This window comes from Notamacropus eugenii, chromosome 1 (assembly GCF_028372415.1).
Source record: "Notamacropus eugenii isolate mMacEug1 chromosome 1, mMacEug1.pri_v2, whole genome shotgun sequence".
Taxonomy (NCBI): domain Eukaryota; kingdom Metazoa; phylum Chordata; class Mammalia; order Diprotodontia; family Macropodidae; genus Notamacropus; species Notamacropus eugenii.
The window spans coordinates 498,199,798-498,227,617 of record NC_092872.1 but is presented as its reverse complement, the minus strand read 5'-3'; the positions used below and the strand labels follow the sequence as shown (position 1 = coordinate 498,227,617).

The 27,820-nt window shown below is 36.6% G+C and overlaps 1 protein-coding gene across 10 annotated transcripts; it reads right to left on the bottom strand.

The window, feature by feature from the left end:
- Positions 1–723: 723 nt before the first annotated feature.
- On the bottom strand, positions 724–25,898 carry YTHDF1 (YTH N6-methyladenosine RNA binding protein F1). Of its 10 annotated transcripts, XR_011972304.1 has the most exons (7): positions 25,336–25,641; positions 24,740–24,764; positions 23,172–23,251; positions 21,115–21,159; positions 6,956–8,479; positions 5,747–5,863; positions 724–2,193 (listed from the first exon to the last, which is right to left on the bottom strand). XR_011972304.1 is itself a non-coding variant. In XM_072633314.1 (6 exons), the coding sequence occupies exons 1-6, from the start codon at positions 25,360–25,362 to the stop codon at positions 2,167–2,169; spliced, it is 1,728 nt and encodes a 575-aa protein (XP_072489415.1). In that variant the 5' UTR covers positions 25,363–25,639; the 3' UTR covers positions 724–2,166. The 10 variants fall into 10 exon arrangements, 5 of the variants coding, with proteins under 5 accessions (XP_072489415.1, XP_072489416.1, XP_072489413.1 ...); XR_011972306.1 differs by lacking the exons at positions 21,115–21,159; positions 25,336–25,641 and adding an exon at positions 25,665–25,898; XR_011972305.1 differs by lacking the exon at positions 21,115–21,159 and having other exon boundaries at positions 25,336–25,640.
- Positions 25,899–27,820: the final 1,922 nt, after the last annotated feature.

The following is a 27,820-nucleotide window of genomic DNA, read 5'->3' as shown; positions in this document are numbered from 1 at the left end:
TTCCATTTAGAAGGAATGATCCTATCTATTACAATATATGTTACATATGCATGGACTATTTCAGTGCAGAAGGAAAAATAAGAGTTCAAGATATGTCACAGTCCTGAAGAATTCTAGACATAATAATTATGACATAATGCATTATACAGAAATATTCAATGTGTATTTAATGAATAATGAAAAAAAGACTAAAGGAAGTAGATTTTCAGGGGGGCACTAATATTTTTTCTAAAGGGGGGCAATGAGTTTGGGAACCTCTACTCTATACACGTACTAAAGTGATATTTCTAAAATGCAAATATGGCTATGTCAACTTCTACTCAAACTAAAACACCCTTTCTTCATAAGATTAAGTAGATTTACTAGATGCCAAAAATTAGAAGCTAAGCACTGGGAATACATGGACAAAAGCAGTCCCTCCCCTCAAGGATAAGTACTGAATAAACGCAGCTGGATTCATAGTAAAAATTATGAATTCTGTGGACCATTTTATTATGAGAAAATGCGTTAATTTCTCTGAAGTTCTCATGCTTTATGACTCTACCAAAGAGTTAAGATATGCACTTAAGATGATTACCCAGGAAAAACCTATCGAAGAAGAGTTAAAAACCACTGAAACACAAAGGAATATTTTTTGAAATAAGCACACCACTAATTAGCTCTGAGATTTGAATTTTAAAATATTGCCCCTTTCAAGAGGAAAAAAATGAAATGACATCACACTTGCTAAATAGGTATTGTTTATTAAGGCTTGTATTCTCCTAGAGGAAAAAAGTTAATCTGATGTCCATTACTCCATACAGGCAGTAATAGTTTAGAGACAAGAGTTATACGTACTAAATACAAGTCTAAATGATACAGTTTTAAATTTTAAATCAGAGGACCTTTTGGAGTAAATAGTTTTCAGAAGATATTTGCTTTCTAATATAGTAAAGATCCTCTACAATAAACACGTGCAGATTCAGTGGGCTAGAGCAACAGGCATGAGCACCATTTTCATGCTTAATTCCAATTCCATTCGGTGTTGAGTTCTTCAGTGGTTCCCTCATTCCACAAAAACATGACAGCAAACTGAGTTTTTAAAAGTTTTTCTTTTACTCATCCAACAGAAAAAAATTAGACATATACACTGTCAAATTTAAACATTTGAGGCATAATCCATCATACTTTCCATCCTATTAGTTCCTATATTAAAGCTCAGCATTATTGGTATAAAAACTTAAAATGACATTAGGATTCTTAAGTAAGGAATAAGGGGAAAAATTAAAAGTGTCTGCAATAAACTAATAACACCTGAAAGCTGAACCAGGTTTAAAACACATTTTCAAAAACCCTGCATGTTGATAGCATCACATCATTATTATTATTAAGCTATATAAACAATTAAGCAATTATGGCTGTGAGAAAGTAATATTCTCTGCAGGATATGGTATAACAAATGAACTCAAAAAGCTCTGGTTAGAACTTGAAAGGGATTCTTTTGTTTGTGTTAAAGAAATCTAAACAATTTTCCACAGCATGTGAAAACTTAAAATTTAATTTTTCCCCATTTAGTAGAAAATCAAACTGACAATCCTGGCTTTTTAGAAGTATCATCACAGACAAAATAAATGGCATAACATTTGCACAAAGTGATCCAATTTGCCTTTTGATTTCAGTATTTTTAAGAGAAAGTATTTTAATAGAATGTTTTACATGACAAAACAATGCATGGTTTCTTATGTTTTCCATAAAACCGTAAAAGGGGGAAATATGTGAAGGTTGATATTTATAGATATATAAAATTACTGTGAATATAAGAAAAGGAACATAATTTGTGCCAAAACTTAAAAAAAAAACTCTTTGGGAGGCAACAGGCCTGTCTTTTTTGTTTTTGAAGGTGGCTTATCTTATAGTTTGTCAGTCTGATTAATAGCTAACTTAAAAAAATACAACTTTATTAATGGGTTCTAGGGCATTGTACATAGAAAAAATACAAATTAATGTAGATCCACCTGAGGGAAAAAAGCTACAAAGTAATTAAAGATGCAACAACTTAATTTCCCCTGCATGAGAAGAAGATGCATTGGAGCTGAAAGCTTTAGTCAGTCCTGATGCCTAGATACAGCACCAGCATTTTTTTAGTTTGTTTCTCAAAAGTTGAACAATTCTAGTTTATCTTTATTCTTATTGTTTGTTTCGATTCTGCCGTTCCTATAAAAGAAGAAAATAAGTGAAGGTTAAATACCTTAAAACAACATTATATACTTCATACATCTATTAAAAAGGTAAAATATCCACCATGACAAAATTTACCTACCATATTATCGGAGTTTTTACCCATTGCATGCCTAAAACTACAGATTCCCAATGTGTCAAGCTATAAGTTGCATTTAAAGTCCCAAGACAAAATTAATGATACTGGTCAAATTAGCTTTGTTTTTTCAGTTAAACAAACTAAACTGTCTCCTCTTTAAAAAGTCAGTTTGGACCCATCAAAAGCTTTTTCTGTGAGCAGAAATATTTAGTATTTCTGGTTAACGGGGTTATGTGCTTAAGTGATCAAGCTTTTCTTAACCTGAATTATCTGATTAAATGAGTAACATTTTGCATGGGAAAAATACTAAGATTATTTGTACCCATAAGAGTTGCTAACACTGTAGAGAAAATGCCACTGCTTCCATTCAACTGTTCCTTCATATATTATATTTACTCACTTTATTCAGTTTACTTTCATAATAAAGAAAATGCCAATTTACATTTCCTTTCAAACTACTTTATTTTACTGCCCAAGTATAACCAACTAATTCTGGAACTGTCTAGAAACAATCTTAATTTTTTCCTGGCATATTCTGCACAGAATTTAAGCATTGAAGAAAAATCTGATACTAAAAATAAATTATTTAATTTATTACTAGTCAGAAAAAAATAGTACTTGTACACTTCCATTTCCAAAAATGAAACTGCTAATCATGACGTATAGAAAAGCATTAAAGTATAAAACCCTAAACCTTTATTTCTTACCCCTAAATATGCCAAAAAAAACCCTGGGCTTGATAAAGCATAATTTAAACACACTAAAGTCTTCCATTAATTTCAGTTACTTACATTATATATGTGAAATACGGTTATCATATAAATAGCTTTTTTACTGAAATGGTTTTTTATTCTGCCTTAATCTGGAGTTTTATACTAGAATAAGCAACAATTCACATATTTAGGAAGGTTTTAATGCCCTCTAACTTCACCACTTAAAAAAATAAGAAAAATTAACCAAGTCTAGAACAGAAGAGCAAAATAATGTTTTACTTAACTCTACAACACGTACTGTATTCCTCTGAGAAATGAAGCTATTTCCTCCTATGAGATCAATGACTTCTCTCAAAGCAAACAGTTCCTCTTTCTCCCCAACCATTATTAATAACCTTCATGTTTATAATGTGTAGCTTTTCCTTTTTGCTATATAATGCCTCATTTCTGACTGTTAAAATCTCTCGCTCATTTGGAACAAATAATCATCAAAAAACCATTATCCAGTAAGCAGTTAAGTATCATCTCCTCTACATAAGTAAAATAGTAACAAAAGAAGACAGATTCAACCTTAGTAGCTGAATGCTCAAAAAAGCTCAGCAACTGCTTACTCAATTTAATTTTTAATTTCTCTTGCCTTTATCCAGTTTTCAGTCAAAAAGCTGTTATCCTAAGATTGAAGCCTTCTTATTTATATGGGACATGACCCAATATAACTCTGAACTGGTACATGTCAGTAGTACCTACAACTGATACTAGAGTTTGAAATATGGATGAGGAAATTTGGGGTTCAATTTTATTCTTAAGTTGAAGACTCAAGTTTTCAATAATCTAGTATGACTAAAGATAATCCAAAAGTCATTTATTGTTTGTTCACAGTTAAGTAACCTTTTGTCAAGTCTAGAACCTGACTTTACTAAGGAATTAGAGGTAATTCCAAAGTTGAATTTCTTCAATTTATATCATTAGGGCTAAATGCTTTATGAAATTTTAGAGTACCATTAAAATTATTTTCACTATATTTTATGAATTGTGTCCATAAAACATTGGTACAAGTCTATAAAAGTTGATAGCTTAAAATAGAAATTTTTGAAATTTCTTATATATATATGTTAGAAAGCACAGAAATTTAACTTTAAAATAAAACAAAAACCCAAGTAAATATGGTAGCTTCAAATACCATTTAAATTTACTGAGTAAAACTAAATTAAAATTATACCAAAATTTTACAACCAGAATAAGAATTAATCTTTCCTGTCCCAATTATTTCATTTCTATTTACTCCACATTTAAGAATGTACCATTTACTGGAAATTCATAGAAATAAAATTTTAGAAAACCAAATTTAAATCAAACATGAAAATATGTCAAACTCTCAGTTCTTAATTAAATCTTGAAACTGATATTATCCTGTTACCTAGAATATACATACAGTCTCTTAACTTTCAACATGCATTTTAAGAAATTCAACAGATATTTATATCATGTGGTAAAACTGTTGAATGCTTCTGAGATGAAAAACTTTGATTTAAGCTTTCTAAAAATATTAACAAATTTTTGAAAAATGTGCTTATTAATCAATTCTTAATTATCTGTTCTAACATGGCAGTGTAATAGATAAGGCAGGGTTGGAGAACATGATTAGATTTGCCGTAATGATTATGCTTAATTAGAACAATATCAAAATTGGTTTGCATTTTCTGACACACTTCAAGGGAAGCAACTAGAAGAAAGAGATATTACCAACTTCTACACTAAGGAAGGAGACAGGTTATTAAAATAAATAATAACCTGACCTAATGAATTTTTCAGGTTTAACAAAAATTATTTATATACAATAATACTTACTAGATATATAACCTATAAGCAAGTCATTGAACTTCTCTGAAACTCAATGAAAAGGCTTTGTAACCTTAAAACACCACATAAACAAGAGTTAAAGCATGATTACTATTTTCATACTAAGCATACTACATATATACACATACATATACATGTATATATGTGTGTATCTGATGTGTGTGTAGTACCTTTGATCTGAAAAACTAGAAGAGTTCAAAAAAATCATACAATTTCATTAGACTTCACATCTATAGGAGTTTAGAAAAGGTAGTGTATTAGCAGAGCAATTTCAGAGAAGTAAACTAAGATACAGCTATTAAATGACTTAGCCAAGGTCACACACACTGCAATGAAAACAAGGTTTAAATAGTTTACATAGAATTTAAGTATTTTATATCAACAGATCTCTCCGAGCTCCAATTTTCTCTCATAGTTATGAGAGCTCCTTTCCTTCAATTGAAAAATTATAATAAAATAGATATATTAAGAGTCAAAAGCCTCCTGATCTGAACATCTTCTAGGAACAATAATACCATCTTTTTATGTTACAAATGTCAGTTATTAAGAGTTGAAAGAGATTATAGAAGCCATCTAAGTTCAACCCCTTCAAGCTACCTCTTACTTCAAATGAAAATATTGATATAAAGCTACTATTAAATAAAACTACAAGTAGTTTTATTTTAAAATTGTTCTTTTACATCATTTCCTTACTATACACATAAACACACTGTGCAAGTACTCAAAAACTCAGATGTCAAAAAAAGCAAACTGTCAATTTTATTTAACTTGTATATAAATAAATACTTTATTAAAATAAAAATTTAAGAATGTGTTATCCTCGATGTGTCAGGAATAGCTTGATCTAATAGGACTTCCCTTAGTAGACTGCCCATACCTGAAAAATTAAGCCTGAAGATTGGAGACAATCACACATGAATGACTATACTACATCACCAGCATGTCACTTTGCTTGCTCATGGACCCCAGCTTTGATCATCCATGCAGTCTTATCCTAAAAATTATTCAAACATAGTAAAGCTATTTTGCATAGCACAATCACTTTAGTCATTTAATCCCATGTTTCCCTTATAATAATGGAAATGAATTAGAGTAAAAGGTAGATGAACAAATGAAAGCTCTTAATTAATGAATGGAATAGAGAAGTGTTGAAATTACTGTTCAAATTAGGACACTAGAAAACATAAAGGCCACAAGAAATCAATTCCCATTCAAATTTACATTCCATTCCAAAATTTTGCAAGAAAAAAATGAAAGTTGAAATAAATGTGATTAGCCTAGGAATGGAGAAATGAAAGTGGCTTGTTACTCATGAGCAAGTCTATTTATGGCATTAGATAGTAAATAGTCAAATTCAAGTTCTCTTTCTTAAATCTTTACCTGCTTTGACATGGATAAAAGAAAAGCACCATATTCCGCCCCTCCCCCCCCCACTTATTCCCAAACCCAAGAAAAACTCAAATTATAATCAAAACCCTTAAAAAGCAAAGCACATTATGACTTTTTCAAACACTCAGAATAAGATGGCTAAAAATCCGAACTGGAAATTACTCTTACTTTATAAATTACCGTCTTGTGAAAATGTCTAGCAAATCCTAGAAGGTGGAAGTTCTCCACAAAACTTAAAAGTGTAAGGCAGAATTGATGCTACCTTCTGCTTTTTCTTTCTATTTGTACTACTATACTAGAAGAGCCTCTGAGGTTAACTACTAAATGTCTATGATTATTAAACCAAAGAAAAGCCATTACATCTCCCTAAGTTTGCCATTACAGTACCTGACATTTCCTTCAATTTCCTATTTTCATGACTTCTACTTTAATACTTCAAGGATCTGTAATTTCATCGGTGTGGAGATGCCCTCCACTGATGCAGATCACAACTGCTCTGTAACTTAGATGGTATGAGTTGCTGTGGCAAAAAAAAAAAATTCAACCTTTGGCCAACCTGGTGATTTTCATGATTATAGTGCTCAAATATGAATTACTCATACCAACAATTATATAGTAATTTCCATTTCTATCCTTTCCCCTCCTTATATGGCATACTTATCTTTTCTGAAAACTAAAAAATCAAATACAAATTTACCTTGCGCACTACTTCTTCTTCTTCTTGGCGCTTTTCATAATGAGAAAAATCATCAAAGATGGAGGTTGTGTGCTTGTAAGTGGAAATAATTTTAAGCACTTGTTTAGCTTTTTCTAAGGGTACCTCCTGTGTGTCACGGGAGTTTGTAACTGGTTTGTTGTCATTATTCTCCAGCCTGATGTGTCGAAGTTGGTTGTTGGGCACATCCTTGACAAAGATCCACTTGACATCAAATTTCCCCTTCCATTTGTCCTGAGACCAGACACCAGCACTAGTGCCATAGTCCACAGGTGACTTCATCTCTGCTACTCCACAAAAATGTCCACTACCATTGACACTGAAGAGCAAATAGACAGGACCCTTACTGTTCATAGAGCGGAAAGCACTGTCCAAACGTTTGTTTCCATGTTCTGTGCTACACCAAATGGAGTATTTAATGGAACGATGAATATCATCCTCAGAATAGCTCTTTATTATGAACACACGTCCATTTTTAAGGTTCCAATCAAATTCTTTAGGGTTATAACTATGGGCAGCTTTCAGTTTTTCAAGGACAGGGTGTGATTCTCCACTTGGAACAGAATTAGTTTGGGCATTTCCAGTAGAGCTGCTATCGCTACTGGTTCCTCCACTTTGTCCAAAAGCTGCATTTCGGTTTCGAGGGGCTACCCAGCGGTTTGGGGGTGGTTGCTGAGGGTTCTGATATTGTGTCTGGGTCAAAGGAGGAGGCTGAGTTGGAATAGGCTGAACAATCTGTTGTTGTGGCTGTGGGAGAGACTGAGGTGATGGAATCTGCTGGGGAGCAGGAGCCTTGCTCACAGGCCCCTTATTATCCCAAGTACCAATGTCCATATTATGTTTTATAGGTGGTGGAGGTAAAGCTCCTCCAATTATAGGTCCACTTTTTGTTTTCATTTTAGGTTGTGGTTTTGCAGGTTTGCTGGCAATGGCAGCCCAAGATGTTGGTTTTGAAACTGGTAAGTTTACACTTGATCCACCATTACCAGAAAGAGCACCAGTCATTACAGCACTGTTAACAGATCCTACCGTCTTAACTGCTGATGTTGTCACATCTCCACCAATCTTAAGTCCAACCATTCCCTGCTCAATGCTATTCATTCCAGGTGCTTTATTTAAAGTGTCATTATGAAATCCTGTCTGTCCATCAACAATAGTACCACCCAAAGAACTGGGTGGGTAACTATAACTGCTTCCATAAGCTGAACTTTGAGTCTGTTGTCCTTGGGATCCACTTGTTCCCCATGCTGAAAATGCAGGGTTTTCTGGGAAAAAATTAAACCTGTGTTGATAGATATTGTTTCCCAGACCCCCAGGTTGTCCAAAAACAGCATCATGCATGAAATGATGGTCGCCATTACTAAGCTGTCCATAGGTGGTGAGATATGGAATAGGTGGATCACCACCAGTAGACCATGGTGCTTCACTGAGTGAGTAAGGAAATCCAATAGATGGTGGATAATAACTGGAAAGGTAGGGATCAGTCATTGAGGGATAGCTATTATTCTGTTAAAGAAAATCAAAATTTTTTTAGAGTTAGGTCTGTATTTATAAAAATATAAAGAATTTATTAAAATTATGTGATTAATTTTCCTTTTTAGACTGCTATACTTTGTTTAAACCACAGATCAACTAGAGCTTCATGCTGGGTAAGGTTACTAATTTATTAACAAAACAGCTATCAATGGCATATTAAAATCTAAAGGCTTATTTAAGAATGACATAAGGTTTTTAAGGCAGATTGAGAATTCAAACACTTCAGATCAGTCTCAAAGTACAAAGCAATTTCATTTATGACTATCTGAATTTAAATAAAGTGACAATTATACTAAAAAGTAATTCCTTACTCTAAAATTAAATATTTTATTGAGTTCATCTGATTACATTGTAACTGACAACATACTTCATCATATCTGGGATTAAAGTTCTTTCTACCCTTAACTTTCAAAGATGGAGCCAGGGCTGGAACTATATCTTTCTGTACTCTTTAACAGTGAAATTTACAGAACTTCCACAGGTAGGACACACTTAAAGAGTAAATAGCTCAAAAAAGGAGTCAGCTACATCCATGATGGATTTCTTATAATTTATTACTGGAAATTAGGCTATTTTGAGGGCATCTATCTAACCTAAAATCAACAAGGGAGACGATTATACCTTTTGTGTCACTTGATAACACTATCAGAGGAAGAATTATTGGCAGGCAACAGTGGGAAGAATACTGGCTTTGGATTATTTTGGTTTGAGTCCTCGTTTTGAAACTTAGTAGCCATATGATCACAGCATTAACTAATTGTGCATAATATAGCTCTGTAGGTGCAATTTTTATTGTGTTGTAGAAAAATAAAAGGTAAATTTCTGTTGTGCCTGACCACTAGGCCAAGTTTCTGTGGTCAGCAGACTACTGTAATCCCTCATTCTATTACCACCTCTTTCTTTCTTTCTTTCTAAATCCAAAGAAAAGAGAAGACAGCAGAAACCCAATTGTTCTAAAAGAGACCTATAATATTGATCATACTCATTTTATTAGCTCTCATCTCTCCAAGTAAATCAGCCTTCCAGAACTGCTGACCCTGAGAAATTTTAAGGAGTAATCTGGAACATAAGTCTTTCTCAGGCACTGTAAAATCTGATGTTATAACCACATTCCCTCTTCCCATCCCAACCACTTTTAACAGCTAATATTTATATAGCACTATGTGCCAAACACTGTGCTAAATGTTTTACAATTATTACCTCATTTGGTGCTCACAGCAACCCTGGAAGGTAGATGCTATTATGATCCCTATTTTACAGATGAGGAAACTTAGGAAAACGGAAGTAAAGTGACTTGCCCAGAATCACTGAGCTAGTAAGTGTTTGAGGATGCATTTGAACTCAGATCTTCCTGACTCCAGGCCCAGCACACCCAGCACTGTATCCAATGCACCAGCTGGCTGCCTACCAAAACCATTCTGGTACTGGTAGTGGCCCTAAGCAATCATATTAGTGGCAGGTTGTGTTCATAAGGTGGAAACCTCCATTCTGCCCTCATGATGAGTTTAGAAATTCTGGCTTATCATAAAATAAATGGAAAATATATTTCCTTTCTTTTTCAATTTGTCACGAATGAGTATATGTACCAATTTTTCTTCACTTAAGAAGTAGGGGATTATGGGGAGGTGGAATGCTACATATGTTATCAGACTAGAGTCAATGACTGGGTTTCCTGAATTTAAAAACAATCTTTGATATAATGGAGGGGTGGAGAGGGGAGTAGTATGTATAACTAAATGAAGGCAAATGTAAAAAAAAAATGGCAGCAATAATTTTTTAAAAATTCTGCTTCTTCTCAAGCCCATCTCTTTTACTTTCTCATTCCTAGCCATTACCCAGCTAGCAAATTGGAATTTTACTTATCAAGAGCTCAAGAGTAGACTTATTCTTTCATTATAAGGCCACCCAATCCCTCCATACACCTCAAGATGATCAAGGTCACCCTCTTTCTACTAAAACCATCTTCTTAGATTCCTATTATGGCCTGTTCCTTCAAGATAAAGTTCCCTTCCAAATATCAAATTTACTCCATGATTAAGATGTAAAATGTCAAGACAATGTACTCTCAGATGTAACTGTAATGATGAATGTTCATATCCACTCTGACATATATGGAGAAATAAGATGGCAAAATAGAATGAGCACTGGATTTAAAAGTTCAGGATCTGGGTTTGAATCCCAGTACTTTACTTTAGTATTCATGATCATTGGCAAGTCATTTTGCTATATGCCTAAAGGTTCTTCTGCAAAAAAAAAAAAAAAAAAAAGACATGGAATAGATGATCTCTTACATTCTTTTTAACTGTAAGCCCTATATTCCTAATTGGAGGCTATTTTAAAAACTTGATGACTGTGATAAACTGTGACAAGCCTGGAAGAGTTAAGGGCCTAGTCTGTAGCAGCAGCAAAGAATGAGGGGATTAGAAGCAAAGGGAAGACAGTGACAAAACCAAAATCCCTTAGAAGTAATGGCTGCTTCTGACATAATAGTTAAGTCTTGACTGAACTGCAAATCAAATCCAGCTATATATGCAAACACATATAAAATAGCACAATGCACCAAAGTGACTTTTACCATAACCACTAAAGTGGTATGGTTGAAATATTTACGCACACACACGCACACACACACACACACACACTCTTACACTTCTCTCCTCACACATCCACCATCTTAGCATGGGTCTTCATCACCTGTTGCATGAACAAAGGCATTATTCTACTAATTAGTCTCCCTGTCTTAAATCTTTACCTACTATAATCCATTCTTCACACAACAGCCAAGGTGAATTTCCTGAAGTTTAAGCCTGACCACATCATTTGCCTAACCCCATAAATTCTAAATGCCTTCATATTTTAACTAGAATCAAATATAAATTTCTTTGTTTAGATTTTAAAATCCTTTACAGCCTAGCCCTAAACTACCTTTCCAACCTTATTATATACAGTATTCCTATTGCCAGCCAAATTGGCCTTCTTGCAATTCCTTGCGCAAGATATTCCATCGCCAGTCTATTTGCCTTTGTACTGGATGTCTGCCACACTTGGAACACATTCTCTCATCTTATCTTATCTCTTAGTATCCCTTATTTCTTTCAATACTACTCAGAGCCCTTTATACCCAAAACTTTCCCTGATCCCCAGAACTAATTGTCACCCCCAATTTATCTCATGTTTATTCTGCATATAATTTTTTCTATACAAAGAGTAAACTATAGGGATAATACAGGTATGCTCCCACTTCAAATAAATCAAATACACAAATCAATTGGAGGTGATTATTTATACTATAAGTCCTCCTTCACAAAGGTTTCTCTGAAAGATTAAGTAGCAAATTGCACTAACATATTTAAGTTCCTTTATAAAGATTCAATTTATATGACAGTTATCTTACGATATATCTTTACTATCTCCCAAACTAGATTGCAATTTCCTAGTTGGCAGGAATTATGTCTTCTATTTCTTTCTAACCCCTACATATCGAATACTTCTTGATGGAGGGAGAGAAGAGCTAAGATTCCATTTACATATTTTTCTTCTTTACTTTCTGTGTGGGTATTTACAATATTCAAGAGAGCTGAGATTCCATTTACTTAAAAGTGCTGCTAACAAAAAACAATCATAGGTCTAAAGATGGAAGGGGTGGGCCTCAGAGATCATCTATTTAAATACATTCATTTTTTTCAGATGAGGAAACTGAGGCCCAGGGAAGTCAAATAACTTGCTGAAGGCAAAAGCTATTGAGCAGAAGCGACAGGATTTGAATCCAGGTCTCCTAATTTCACATCCAAGAACTTTTCCACAAGAAGCTCTCATCTGTCCTTGGACCAGCCTCTCCAAGATGCTATTTCTCTGTCCTCAAGGTCTGGGAGGTGTCACTTCCTCCTTCAGCAGGAAGCTCAAATACAAATAGGAACAATATAAAAATGGAGACCCTCTCTTCCTTTATCCATCCATCATTCCACAATTCTGATTCTCAGGAGGGCAATGGGTAGGCATTTAGTCCAGGGCAATCTAGTTTCAATTATTAGTTTAGTTAAGTATCTTTTAAAAGTCTGGCTCATATGCTCCACTTTACCAGAGGAGGGAAGTACCAAGGAGTGTGAAATTGCCAATCTATTTATAATCCTGTCATAATGTTTTGTATACCTTGGAGGTAAAATGAGTTCTATTGCCCAAGGCTGTTCTTTCCACCAATCCATACCTTGGTATAATCTGTTCCAGTATTATTTTGCTGACTCCAAACGAGGCAGCAGAACTTAGTGGATAAGCCTCAACCCAACCAGTCAAGTGGTCTACTAATACCAATAGATATTTTACTTTTCCCACTGGTGTCATTTCCATAAAGTCCACCTATATACTCTGGAAGGGCTTAGTCCTGGCTTTCTACACCCCTGGGGCTGCTTTGTCATTACTTTCTTGCTCATCTTTTGGCAAGTCGCACACCCTTCAGTAATTTGTTTAGCCACCATATACAGTCTCGTGCATTCAAACTTTCTCAAAAAAGATATCACACATAGCCTGGGCTCCCCAGTGGTTTTCTCAGTGCAGGACCCCCAGAATTTCCCCTGTAATTTCCTTTAACATCTCCCTTCCATCTGGTAAAAACCATTGCTCTTCCCCCATTTGTTCCTAATTTCCTTAGATCCCTGTCAGCAAAGAAGGGTACTCCCTTTTCCTTTGGAATAGAGGGAATTAATTGGGGCAGCTAGGTGGTGCAGTGAATAAAGCATCAGTGCAGGAGTCAGGAGGACCTGAGTTCAAATCTCACCTTAGACACACTTGACACTCACTAGCTGTGTGACCTTGGGCAAGTCACTTAACCCCCACTGCCTCATCCTGGTCATCCTGATGAATATTTGGTCCCTGGATTCTGATAACTCTGAAGGAGAAGTGAGGCTGGTGACCTGCACAGCTGTCTCTAGCCCTACATACTACTTTATCCTCACATATACATAAACACAAATTCACTCATTGGTTTCCAGCCCTGTGTAGGTTTACCACAAAAATAACACACAAAACATACCGCAGGAACCAATCTTGTGGCATTCCCTTTCATTCATATATACGCTTACAAACTCACTCATTCTCATTCTGCGCTCACACACAAGTATCCGTGGAGCCTCCTTTCCTCTCCCCTCCTTTAGTTTATATGATTTCTGTTTCTTCTTGTCTATATACATTCAGCATGCACATGAACACACAGAGAGCACACAAAAGATTATCTATAAAGTCTCTTCTGGCTCAAAAAATTCTATAATTCTGTTCCAAACTAAAAACTCCTTAATTTTATCTTTTCACATAACAAACAAATTAGCTCTGTACTTCCTCAATGCATCAGACCGTAAATTTATTTCAGTTTTAACAGTAGCAGAGTTTCTTAGGAATGCCTCATTATGTCAAGACTGGCAACTCTGAATTCTCAAAGGCTATGGCACTGACGCATAAGCTATGGCAGGTTACCAACAACTCGATAACAAGTATGGTACCAGTAAAGTACTATCATTAAGGATTAATCTTGCTAAATCCAGAGAAGCTAACATTAGAACATAACCCACCAAAGTGATTTAGTTGGCCACAGTTACTCATGAAGTTTATATACAGAGTGTACCAAAAAAGTTTTAAGTTATTCAAGCTTAAAATTGCACTAAGACTTTTGGAACACCTTATATAAAAGAGCTTCATTCAGCACAGGTAGAAACAATACCCGCACAAATAAAACTATAAAATAAGAATAAGGAAAACATTTACATAGGTTAATTATTAAAGGTATGAAAACAAAATCAAAACTTTTTAGCATACTTTTGTGATGTTTCACAAAAAGTATATTTCTGTTCTCAGAAGCATTAACAAAAACAATGCTTGGGGAGCACAGTAGAGTAAGAAGAATTAAAACCTAAACTACCAATTCTTTTGGTCTAAGCATTACCTCAAACAACTAATAGCCTTAGTTATCAAGATATTATAATCCCAGTCTCTGGTATGAATCATGATCTCAAAAAACAAAAAACATAAAACCTTGAAATCTGCATAAAGATAGTAATTTCCTCTTTAAAATAGAAAATACTAATAGTTTCCTCCAAATAGCAAAGCCAAAATAAGTGAATCAGGAACTAAAAAAGGGAGTTTCTTTGTAGAAGTTTATAAACTTCCTAATAAACAATGAAAATTTAAGTAATCACTGGTTCTCATCCTTAGTCGATTTACTTTTGTTACTTTAAAAAGGACTGCTTACCAAAAAAAAAATTCATAAGTTAAAATCGGTCTACATTGGTTCTATAACTAAAAGCAGGAAAGGGTGTTTTCATAATCACTAGAAATTTATTCATATAAAAAGGTCATGGAACTGAAATCTTTATTTCCTATATCCTTTTTTCTGAGCAGCAAGACTCAAAATTATGTAAATACTTAAGTTTCATGAACAATAAAATGACTCAGACACTACAGCGACATGGAGGAAGGACTCATAGAAAAGGAAGAGAATTATTTAAGTAGAAAGCTTTTAAAGGTATATTGGAAAGCATCTGATGAATTTGATTAGTTTCATAAGTTCTTTAAAAGACAGAGCAAAATCACCAAACATAATGATGAGGTTTTGCTCCCTATAAAATAATTCATATAGCCAAGGGACTCCAAGGTCAAAGATAATCTTAAATTCACAGAAAGCTTAAGAAGTCTTTATAGGTAGGTACCATTATGGCAAGAATATCATTAAAATTCCTTTACTTCATTGGTAATTTTTAATAATTATTCATAAGGATTTTTTCCCTTGAATTCTTTTTTCTCCATTAGTAGAAAGATCAATAATGGAATGTGGAGACAGTAGTTTCTGATATATACTTTTTCTCAGTACGTTTTATGACACAATATGCTTATTATCTTTGAAAACTTGTCTACCAACAAGAATAATAAAACTTACTAATCATTCCATCAGCACATCTGATTCTAAGTAACTTGGCAAAGTTAACATTTACTTTTATTATATACTTTAAGGCCATTTCAATTTTTTAAAATCACTATAAGAAAATCTAGACCAAGAAAAATGACTGAGATTAACAGATGTAAATCTCTAAAATATTTGTGTTCTCCCAGACATATGTCCCAAATGAATGCACTAGACCTACCAATAACTGATCCTATTTTAAGATATTATACTAAGGATATAGAACATAAAATTAAAAATTCACTTTGATAAAGAAACACATCAAGTTGTCTCTGTTCTGAGAAGTTAAATAAAATTGCTAAAACAATCTTCACTTAAAGAGTTAACTCTATTTTCAGCAATATATAAAAACCACTGTGGGGAAACTTTCTCTTAAGATCAAGGATACCTAATAATATTAAAAATGAATAAAATAAAAGTCAGAATAACAGTTTTCATTTATCCATATCAATAATGATTCAAATATTTACAAACATGGTATACAGTTAAGTCTCAAAATTGAATCAAGAGTCTTCTAGCTATTTCAATTATAAAAACCTACCTAATGTAGGTTAAATAAATCAGATAAATCAATTCTGGAACCTGAAAATGCTGTCTAATTACAAGATGTTCTTTTGAAACAGATTACGTATCAGAAACTTAAAATGAAAAACCCACAAGTAAAAGCACTATACAATATTTGACAACACTAGTCCCTAATCAGTCTAACCCAGCTGAGTAACTCATGGACCACACACTGTATGCAGTATGTGGTGGAAACAACTCTTGATTTACAGTCAGAGGGCCTGGATTCAAATTCTGCTTCTGCCACTTACTTACCTTTGTGACCTTAGGTAAATCACTTCCTTTCTTTGGGTCTCAGAAGACCTTGTAAAATGAAGGGATTGTACTAGTTATCTAGTCTAATACTAAATGATCATTAATATCCCATTCACAACTAAATCTTATGATTTTTAAACCTGTACTACTTAACTTCTACTTTTCCTCCTCAATTCATTTCATTGTTCAACTGATTCCTTTATACTTAATTCTTAAAATCATTCTTGAAGAAATGATCTTAAGTTGTAAAAAATGAAAATAAAGTTAAGACTTCTAAATAAAAATATGAATTTTCTTCTTACTCAAATATTAGACATATAATACCTTTTCATCCATTCTACATATTACCACCTGTCATTTAATCTAAGCCTCAGTTTCTTCATATGTAAAATGGGGTAAAGAGGAAATAGAGTTTGGAAGAGATAAAACCTCTGAAATCCTTTCCAGTTCCAGAGCTATGATGCTAAAAACACATGGCCCACTCATCACCTGTATAGTTGTGTCATCTAGTGATTTTCTTCAAAAGTTCAATGGATTTGAATTTCTAAGGGAGAAAAATTTGGGAGAGTCTCTTCTAAATGACTAAGCTAAAAATCTTGAGATAAATAGTAATGGGGGCAGTTAGGTGGTGAAGTGGATAGTCCCAGGCCTGCAGTCAGGAAAACTCATCTCTCTCCTGAGTTCAAATTTGTCCTCAGACATTTACTAGTTACATGACCTGGGGCAAGTCACTTAACCTTAACTGCCTCATATGTAAAATGAGCTGGAGAAGGAAATGGCAAACTACTCCAGTATCTTGGCCAAGAAAATCCCAAATAGGGTCACAAAGAGTCAGACACAACTGAAAAATAGTAATGACGTTTAGTGTGACCTTTTTTAAGAAAGAAAATAAAATTTGGTTCTATTCCTTTCTGTATCTATATCATGAAAGACAGCATGTCACAGAGCTAACCTCAAAGCTAGCAAGATCTAAGTGTAAGTCATGCCTCTGACATAACTGGCTATGTCACCCTGGACAAGTCATTGTACCTCTCAATGTTCTAGGCAATTCTTCAAGACCAAAAGATTCAGAGAAAATGCCACTTTACCTTGGCAGAAGTCATTTCTTTATCTGAGAATTTACCAGACAAATAAAAACACAAGTCTAGTCCCTATCCTGATCACAATTCTTTTGAGTATTCGAATTCTAAAACCTACTGAAAATGGATTTGCATGCAATGCAAATCCACTGAAAGATGATTTTAATACACTTCTGGAACCAGAAAAGCTGTGAAATTATGAAAATTCAGAATAGACCAAATCATTAGATATGGCAAAGTTTAAGAGTTTTTCTTGCAATTGAGTTTTTAAAATTTGGCAATATATTCTTGTACCATTTCAGAAAGTAATCTAAACCAAATCATTTGACCAGACATCTATTGGTAAGCTGCAGTTAAGTAATCTCTCAACACTGTTTGCAGAATGATAAAATCAGACTTTTAGAACATCACAAAACAAATTCAATGTTAATCACTTATCATTAATGGCCTTGTATCTGCCATCCCCAATTCACAATACCTAAGACCATGCTGCTTCTTTCAAAGTTAAAAAGTTTTCAACATTAGATAGTGAAACTTTGAACAAGACCTAAGCCTTTATATATTGTTTAAATAAAACTAAATTGCACAAAAACAGTAGTTTACATTTACATAGCATTATAAAGTCTACAAAGATCTTTTTTTCATAAACTCTGTGAAATAGGTACCAAACTATTATTTTCATTTTACAGATGAGGAAATGGAGTGGTTGTGATTTGCCCGAGGTCATAGAGCTAATGAGCAGGAAAAACAGGAGTAAGCTAATGAGCAGGAAAAGTAGGAGTGAAAGTGAGGTGTACTGTAAAGAACTTCTATTCATTAGATGTGGAAAATATTTAAAGAGTTCCCAGTTTGGCTACTTATTACCTATGTGACCTTGAATGAGTCATTTCCCCTCTCTAAGCCTCAACATCATCATCTGTAATATGGAGGTGGAGGTACTGAAACACATTTGTACTGTATGATCCATAAATTTCCTTCCAGCTCTAAATCCTATAATCCTAGTACCTTATCTATTTAAAACATAAATAAGAACCACTAAAATAAAAAGAGGCTTTTGAACAGCTAAAATAAATGTTACAGAAGTTCATGTTCTATAACTTATTCTAGACAGGACAACCCCTCACTTCAGGGAGAATCTATTTCCTCTTCCCTACTGACAGCAAGGAAGTGATAACTAATATCAAAGCAAGGTACAAGAAAAACTGAAAGGGGGGGAGGGAGTGAAGATTCTCAGGTCATTCAGTCCTATGCAATTCAAAAGCACTTATAGATGTCACTGTATTCACCTATCCCAACCTAGCTATTAACTTCCAATCTCCTATCTCCAACTGTCTTTCAGACATCTTTAATTTGATGTCCAATAGACATCTTAAATTTCACATGTCCAAGGCAAAACTCATTATCTTTCCTCCTAAGCCCTCACCCCATCCCCCAATTTCCCTATTACTAGAGAGGGCAACACCACCCTCCTAGTCCTTCAGGCTTATAAATGAGGAGTCACTATCTGGCATATCTGAGCTGTCGCTAAAACCTGTCAAGATTTCACCTTCACAACATCTGAATAAGCCCCCTTCTCTGCTCTGACACCAACACCACTCCAGTGCAAATCCTTATTACCTTGACTATGGCAGTAGCCTGCTGGTGGGTTAGTCTATCTCAAATCTCTTCCTATTCTAATTTATCCCTCCATTCAGCCACCAAAGTGATTTCCTTAAGCACAATTCTGACCATGTAATCCCCACCATTTAATAAACTCCAGGGGCTTCTTTTTATCTCCAGGAGCAAATACAGAATACTGTTTGGCATTCAAAGCCCTTTATAACCAACCCTCTTCTTACCTTTCCAGTTTTCTTACTCCTTACTCCCCACCACTCTGATCCAATAACACTGGCCTCTTTGCTATTCCACAAACAAGACACTACACCTCCCTGCTCCAGGCATTTTCACTAACTGTCCCTCATGTCTGGAATACTCTCCTTCCTAAACTCCATCTCCTGACTTCCCTGGCTTCCTTTAAGTCCCAAATAAAATCCCATCTTCTAAGGAAACCTTTCCCAGCCACTTAATACTATTATCTTACCTGTTTATTTCCTCTTATTTTGTCTATATTTTTTACATATTGTTTCCCGCATTAGATTGTGAGTCCCCTGAGGGCAGGGACTGTCTTTCCCCCCCTTTTTTAATCTTCAAAGCTTAGTACAGTGCCTGGCACATAGTAGGCACTTCATAAATGTTTACTGGTTGATTGAAATTATGGAACAGTATAGTTAAGCATTCATAATGATACCCCACCTCCATCCCAGAATTAAGAAATGCTTGTGTTAAGTATACCCTGAGAAGGCAGGAATATGTGTAATATAGTTTACACCAGCATAGTATCTTATTTATTTTTTTTAAACTGGATCTATGCTTTCACTGGTTCAGGGAACTCAAGGTGAAGAATTTTCTCCACCAATATAGACTTATACCCATTTTGCAATTTATTGTCTTAAAAAGTTTCCTGGCATAATGAGAAGGCAATTGACTTGCCCAAGATGACACAGTCAGAGACAAGACTTGAAACTATGTCTTCTTGATTCTAAGACCAGCTCTCTATCCCTTATACTAAACTGTCTCTCTTATATTGCTCACACATAGTAGGCAGTTGACAAACATTGGATTAAATAGACTTTTCAAAACTTCTTTTAATGTCTGGATCCTTAAAGGGCTAAGGCCTCAGGCATATAGAAAAATTGGCTATCTATAACTTAATGCAGTTCAGAATTGTCAAGATCTTACTATTACAATAGTTTATTGCACTATACAGGGCAGTATGAGGCCAGATAGGACAGTATCTTTAAACTAAAGATCTTAGGTTCATAGAAGACCATTTGGAATGGTGAATGCCTTATTTTATTCCATTCCAATTCAACTTAACTTCCAAAGAAATGAGAAATTTGTAAAAAGAGACTTGTGTCTAAAGGTGCATAATGTTATATAAAATTTACAAAGGCATTCTTTGTTATTTTGCCTAAATTGTTCAGGTTTTGTAGTAAACATTAGTACATCTAGTCTGGACGTTACCAACAATATCTAGATACCTAGAATACAATCAAGGCATCTGGAAATATCTTGATTGGCAAGATTATTGTTTGTTATATATCAACCAAAGGGGTCGCACTACAATGACCAGACAGAATAATTACTGAAAAATGGATTAGCATATCACATTTTGAAAATAAGCTTAAAATTCAAGATTGTTTGAAATAAAACTCTGTAAAAGTAGTAATGACCTATTACAGAAAAGTTAGAATCCAAAAACAAAAGAGTAGTATCCAAAGTAACTCACACGTAGCAAGAATTTAAGGAGATTTTAAACAGAACTGAAACTACGTATGACACATATGAAAATAAAAATTTTTTAAAGATGAAAAGCTTTTTTGGTTTCAACTGTGTAGTTTTGGACAAGGAAAACTAACCTCTCAGCCACAATTTCCTTCATCCTCTAAAAAAATTTGTGGATGGGGTATTTATTAGTAGATGTGTAAGCCAGATGACCTCTGAGATCCCAGTCAGTTCTTAGACTGATATATAATGATACTATGAAGAGCTTACATTTATGTATAAGGATTCCAAATGAGCATCTCATTTTTAGCAGAATGAACCCTAGATTTGAATCCCAGATGTAACACTTACTAGTTATGTAACCATGGGCAAGTCCCTTCACTTCTTTGACCCTATTGCTTCATCTATAAATCAAAATCAATAAAAAGAACACTGCCTACCTCAAAGAGTTGTAGTAAGGAGATGGCTTGGTAAACCTGAAAGTACTACAGAAATATGAATTGTCACTGTAATATTCTATAGTTCTACAAGCATCAAGAATCTAGCATCCTCCATGCAGCCAATAACATTTTTAAATATGATTTCCACATCAGATGGGTATTTGGAAAATGTTTTATTATCAATTATTAGTTTGTTCTGTCTCACTAAGAATTTTAACACGTCATATAAATTAACCAAAATTGTCTTGTTAATGGTCAATGGTACATATTTTTTCTACATTATCAAGACCAATACAAAATTGTAGCCAAGGTAGCTATTCCAACTTTTGAAATAGCCAGTTCAGTTAGTTTTAAACAACTTTTTTTTTTTTTGCTAAAATTCAGCATACATATAAAAATTCAACTGTTCAAACATTTGTGAAGCACTTGCTATGTGCAAACCACTGTGCTAGGTGCTCAGAATGCACACATGAAACAAAAGTCTTTTCCCTCAATGAACTTATGAAGGAACAAGAAACATTAGATACATGCAAAATAACTAAGGATAAGTTTAAGTGCCCAAGAGAGAGCCAAACATAGTGGTAAGTAGAAAAATCCAAAACTAAGTTAAAGTAAAATATAATGATGGAGAAAGAAACAGTTTCATTGCAAAGTTTCTGAAATGAACCTGAAGCTAAAGAAAATTAAGCCTTTTGTCACTGACCTGAGGGAAGACGGTGAAGAGGAAAGAACATTGGCTCTACAGACAGTAGACAGAACCCAGGTCTATCACTTACTATTATGTGACCTTGGGAAAAATCACTTACCCTCCCTGGGCTTCGCTTTCCTCATCATAAAATGAGGGGGTGGGACTAAATTACTTCTGAGGCTCCTTTTCCAGTTCCAAATCTATGACCTATGATCGTGATTTGAGCTAAGGTCATCTCTGCTTCCCAAGCCCAGGGCACTGCATTGCTAACTAGAGAGCCAATAGGCTAGATTATTCTGAGTCTGGTTAGCTCTGGAGGAGAGTTAGACTAACCAAGAAGCAGCACAGGAATTCTGGATAGTCTGTGCTCATCTCTATGGGCCTTGTCAGCCTACTGGAACTATTAATAGCACAGTCCCTGACTTAACACCTGGCAGGGAGCCAGTATTAAGACAGCCAGGAAAGAAAGTCATCAGAAGTGGGTGCTCCATGGAAGGTCAAAGTATGTGGGGAGTGGGGAGGAGCATTCTTCTAAAATAAGTTATGTTCCAAGTTTAAAACTAAGAAAACAAGACTTTTTCAAAGTTCTAAATATAAGTCACAGGACCACAGATTTTAGGGTTGCAAAGGACCTCAGACATCATTTAGTCTAAATCTTTCATTTTATAGATGGAGAAAACAAGGGCCAGAGATATTAAGTGACTTGCCCAAGGTTACACAGGATGAAGCAACAGAGACAAGATTTAAGTCTAAGCCATCTAACTCAAACCCAGTGCTCTGGAAGCTTATGAAGGTATGCTTGCTACAATCAATGGTCAAAGACTGGCTAAAGACACCATCTTAAAAGACAATTCTCAAAGCCGCTGGCAGACTCCTTTGTCTATTCTATCCCATCCTTCCATAGGAAGCAGTTCCACCAGAAAGAATCATAGGACTTTAGAGATGGAAGGGATCTTAGAAGCCAAACCAGTTCACTCCTCCCCACCTCAATTTCAGATGAGGAAACCAGGGCCAAAAGAAGTTAAGTGATTTATCTAAGGTCTTTCAAGTAAGTGTCAGAGGTGAGACCTGAACCAAGGTCTTCCTGACACCAAATCCAGCACTCTAATCCACTATACCATGCTATTGCCTAAAATAAAGACCTTCATCTTCACTGCACTGGTGATCCATGTTTAATACAGAAACATATTTTAAGAATAAAAAGGCTAGTCAGACCTCTGATTTAAAGTTTTTTCAGGTTTTCTTTCACTTCAAACTATATAGTGTTTTATTTATTCTTTGGGAATTTTTTTTAAAAAGTCCCAAAACATAGAGCAAAAAAATTTCAATTCAAATAAATTATTAAAGAATATGTTAACAACATACTAACCTGATTTGACTGTCCAGAAAGGTAGGGTTCAAAGTCATTGTCATGCACTGTATCCTTCTGATGCAACGAACCATTTTGTACTAGAATAAGAAATTGGAAAATATTACACCTTAAAAGTTTTATCAAGTCACCTTCCTGTATACCACAATGCAAACTAAAAAAGGTCAAGTTCCTTTTTCCATTAATTTCTATGAAAAATTGCATGGTTTCCAACATGTAAAAATGGAAATAACCATTAATAGTACTGTAACAGTACAAAACTTTTAGTAACCTTAGATATCATATTTTTATAAATTTTGGGAAGAAATCTAGAAATATACAGAATGTATATAAATAATGAAGAATGTGGTCCAGCTACATTGACACTGATCTACTTGCAGCTCCTCACATACTAAGCTCTATTTCCTATCTCTGAGCCTTTCCACTAACTGTCCCCTATCTCTGGAATGCTCTTCTGCTTCACCTGTTCTTAGAATCCTTGGCTTCTTTCAAACCTCCTCCCAAAAATCACCTTTTGCAGAAGGCCTTTCCTAGACTACTCCACCCTTACCCCAAGATGGCACATACTATTTAATTAATAAATGCACACACATGGTCACGTTGACTACCTCCTAATAAATAAAAGCAAAGCTCAATTTCTGGTAAATGGGACTCAAATTCCATCCCAAACTAGGGACACCAAAGAAAATTTCTTTCAGGAAAACATACAAAATTTGTAATGCATATATAGCTGAGACAAATGACTACAATTACATGACAAATTCGACGTCATATAATTGAGTTCCAACCCCATTTATGATTCTGACCTGGAAAAATGAATATACAATGCAATTAATGACATCAGCACAACATAACAAAGTAAAAACAGTCTTCTGGAAAAATATGAAGGCTTCTGATTATTTGTTTTATAACTTTAAAAAAACAAAATTTCAATTACTCTAAAAGATTTTTAAGTATGAGACCACAAAAGAAAATTAAACTTTCTTCCCAGAAAAGCACATATTAAATCAGTGCAGTGGCTTTTCAGATGACAATTCTACAGAAAGTATCTTAGAACTAGTAACAAAGATCTGGAATATTAATTTAAAATCATTCAATTATGTTATGATTCAGTCTGGCAACTCCTTCACACTTCTAACATTAAAAAAAAAAACATAAGGAAAAGCATAGAATCAGAGAAATTTAAAACTTAGTATTGATCCAAACTCTACTTTTTACTAATGAGGTTAAATGAGGCCTAATGACTTGCCCAAGGTCACACAGTGTAAAAGCTATTATGAAAAGCCACCTCCTTGTGACTTACAGACCTGTGCACTCCTGTATACCACATGCCTTTCATGGCATTGTTATGTTTGAAAATGTATTTTCTTCAACAAGTTAACAATATTATCCTGCATGTAACCCAAAGTGTTTCTTAAAAATCTAAAGAAAAAAACACTTTGGTTTCTTTAGTAGCTCACTAGGTCGTTTCCATATGGTCTTTACTGCACACATGAATCATTTTCAGAGATCCTCCGTCGTCATATACTATTATACAACCAAATGCAAATTCCCAGAACTTTCCTTACCTTTATTATCTTGTCCTTTTGTTCTCTGTAATGCCATAGCCGAGGAGACCAAACGCAGAAAAAGCCCAAGAAAGGAGGAAAGAAAGTTACTCGTGGAGGAATCCATTTAAGTCCAGTAAAATAGGTTTAAAAGAAAAACATCGAAGTTACAAAAGTCGTGCTGAAAAGATTGTTTTTGTCTGGTTGTTTTTTTGGTTTGTTTTTTTTTTTTTAACAATGGACAGTACTGTATTCATTCCTCATCGCAATTATCAATCCAAGCCTATGTTTCGCTTACTCGCCGGGTGGGGAAATATCTCTCACCTGCCCGGTCAGAGGCAGAGAGTCTTCTTCCTCCCCCCGGCCCCCCTTTAAAGCTTCTCCACAACTGGAGAAGACCGGGAATTACGGAAGGCGGGGAGGAAAGCAATGGCAGGAAGATCTCAGACAAGCAGCCCAGACTGCGCGAAGGGGGGGTGGGGGGGAGGGTGTGATGAATGGACAGCGGAAAGGAGGGGGAACAGCCCAGAGGTCTCCCCCCTCCCCTAATGCGCACTCCGCGGGCGGGGACCCCGAGGGGAACCCCAGCCTTCCCCCTACACACACCAGTGACTTACCTGAGGGTCTACGCTGGTGGCCGACATAATTCATGAACCAGGCCCTGGGGGGGGGGGTGAGAGGGGGAGGGGGAGGGGAGGGGAAGGGGAGAGGGGAGAGGACGGGCTGGCCCCTGGTCCGGGAGGCGGGGGCGCGGGGGGTCGGGTCGGGCCGGGCCGGGTCCCGCGCGGGGCGGCTAAGGGCGGCGCGGCGCTGAGAGCCTGCGCCCGCCGGGGCTGCGGGGGTGGCGCCGAGGCTCCGTCTCCGGCCGGGGTAGGGGGGGAGGCCCTGTCACTTCCCGCTCCTCACCGCCCGCCTGCCCACCGACCCCCCACCCTGTCCCACCCACCCTCCGCCCGGGCAGCTTCTCCCTTGCGACAGCAGGTTCCCGGAGCTAGGGCAAAACAGCAGTGGAAGACGAGGAAAAGGGAAGGCTGAGGAGGAAGCGACCCGAGACTCAAGATGGGGATGGACCGAGGAAGCGCCGACTCCAATGGCGGCAGCGGCGGCGGGGACGAAGCTGTGCGGACGTCAACGCCTGCGCGGGGCAGGCCGGGAAACCATCCGGCCCCGGCCGGGAAGGAGGTGGGGGGAGTGAGGGGAAGGAAAGGAGGATGGGAAAGAACCGACCGGCGGCCCGCTACGTGCCGCGCGCCTGCGCGCTGCCGCCCCGACGGGACTTAAATCACGACTTGGTAGATTTTTCTCGCGCTTGGCTCGGGAGGAGGAGGGAAACCAGGAAGTCCCCTAGGGGTGTATGAGCCGCCGCTGCCGCTGAGTGAGGTGAGCAGGCGGTGGGGTGCTGGCCTCACGTGTCAGCTGTGTGTCCGCCGTCCAGAATGCACCGGACTCTTGCCACATGTTTCTGGCAGCATTCCCGAACTCTTGAGAAGTCGGTTCTGCAGGCTCTTCTGAACCCACGGGATCATTTTGCAAGATGGAGAGACTGAGACCCAGAAAAAGCGACTTGACACCCCTGGGACCAAGACCCAGGTGTCCCGGTTTCCAGCCTCCCATTCGCTCCTTCAGTTGTTTGTGGTGGTGGTCTTTTTTCTTTCTATTTTGCCTTTTTGAAGAGGACCAGACACATCATGGATGATAGCAAGTTGGATTTAACTGCACAAAGCCCCTCATCCTGTCAGTGAGACCAGCCTAGGAAGGCCAAAGTCTCCCCGTGCATCCCGGGCCGTGTGCAGTCATCCTGATGAATACCTGGTCCCTGGACCCAGATGGCTCAGGAGCAGAAGTGAGGCTGGTGACCTGCACAGCCCTCCCTCACTCAAAGTCATCATTTCTCTGATGGCATGGTCTTGTTGGAAAACGAAGGATGAACACATCAAAGTCCAGTGGTAAGACAAAAGTCAGGATGACTGGAGATGGCCTAGCATGCAGTGGATAACTGCTGACTTCTGCGCCTGACCAAGCTTTAAGCACTCCACAGGGAGCAATCTCTAGGCGTCCTGATCTATACTGGAGGAGAAAGGGAGGCTGGTGACTTTGCACAGCTCCCCCTCACTTACATCTAATTCATTTGTAAGTCATGCCATCTCCTTCCTGATGTCATGGTCATCTTCCAGAATGAAGGACAAACAACAAGCATTCCACAACACTTGCTTCAGCCCCTTCATGAAGGCAGTTGGAACAAGTTGTTTTCATCGGTCTATTCTGATGGGGGAAGTCTTCATGAACCTGGGTTTGAGGCCTGTTGGTTTCATGAATCCTGGTTTAGCTGGTCTGCCTAGAGGATTTTTCAGGGATGTGGGCTCTGAGCATGCCACAATCTCCTGGAGCTGCAGGTGAGAGCTAGGTGACAGGTGGATGCCAAATGAGTATGTGGTGGGGTGGGGGGACCAGCACCTTTGGTGTGAGGACTTGTTGACCCCTTTTCAGGGATGTTCATCTACCTTTGGTGGCCACACCCCTGTAAGACTGTAAATCTTATTCAACTACGTTATGTTGCTTTGTTAAGTGATCTGCTATAAAGGTAGGAAGCATTTACTTAGTGCCTACTATGTTCCAGGCACTGTATCTAATGGAGAAGACAACATACAAATACATACCAAGCACGCTGTATATAGAATAAATAGGAAATAGTTAAAAGAGAGAAGGCAACGAAAATTAAGAGGGGTTGTGGAAGGCTTCCTGTAGAGATGGGATTTTAGTTGGGACTTTAAAGAAACCAAGGAGTTCAGGAGTCAGAGTGGAGAACAGAAAGCATTCAAGGCTTGGGGGACAGTCTAAGAGAACGGCCAGGAGATGGAGCATCTTGTTCATGGAATGGCCAGGCGGCCAGTGTCGCTAGATCAAAGATTAAGTGTTGGAAGGGAAGGTGTAAAAAGACTGGAAGGCTGTGGAGGGCTAGGTTGGGAAAGGTTTTGAATGCCAAACACATACTTTTTATAGTTTTTCTCTAGATCTATATAGATTTAAGGTTTACAAAGTGCTTTACTTGCAACAATTCAGATAGATAGTATTACTGCACCTATTTTGCAGATGTTAAACAAT

Bases quoted from the DNA above. Each gene is read 5' to 3' on its own strand.
- YTHDF1 (XM_072633316.1), bottom strand. From the start codon at position 25,362: ATGTCGGCCACCAGCGTAGACCCTCAG. The intron at 23,252-24,739 runs GTAAGGAAAGTT...TTCTTATTCTAG, and splicing joins AAAAGGACAAGATAATAAAG to TACAAAATGGTTCGTTGCAT. The intron at 21,160-23,171 runs GTTAGTATGTTG...ATATTTCTGTAG, and splicing joins TTTCTGGACAGTCAAATCAG to TACTTTCAGGTTTACCAAGC.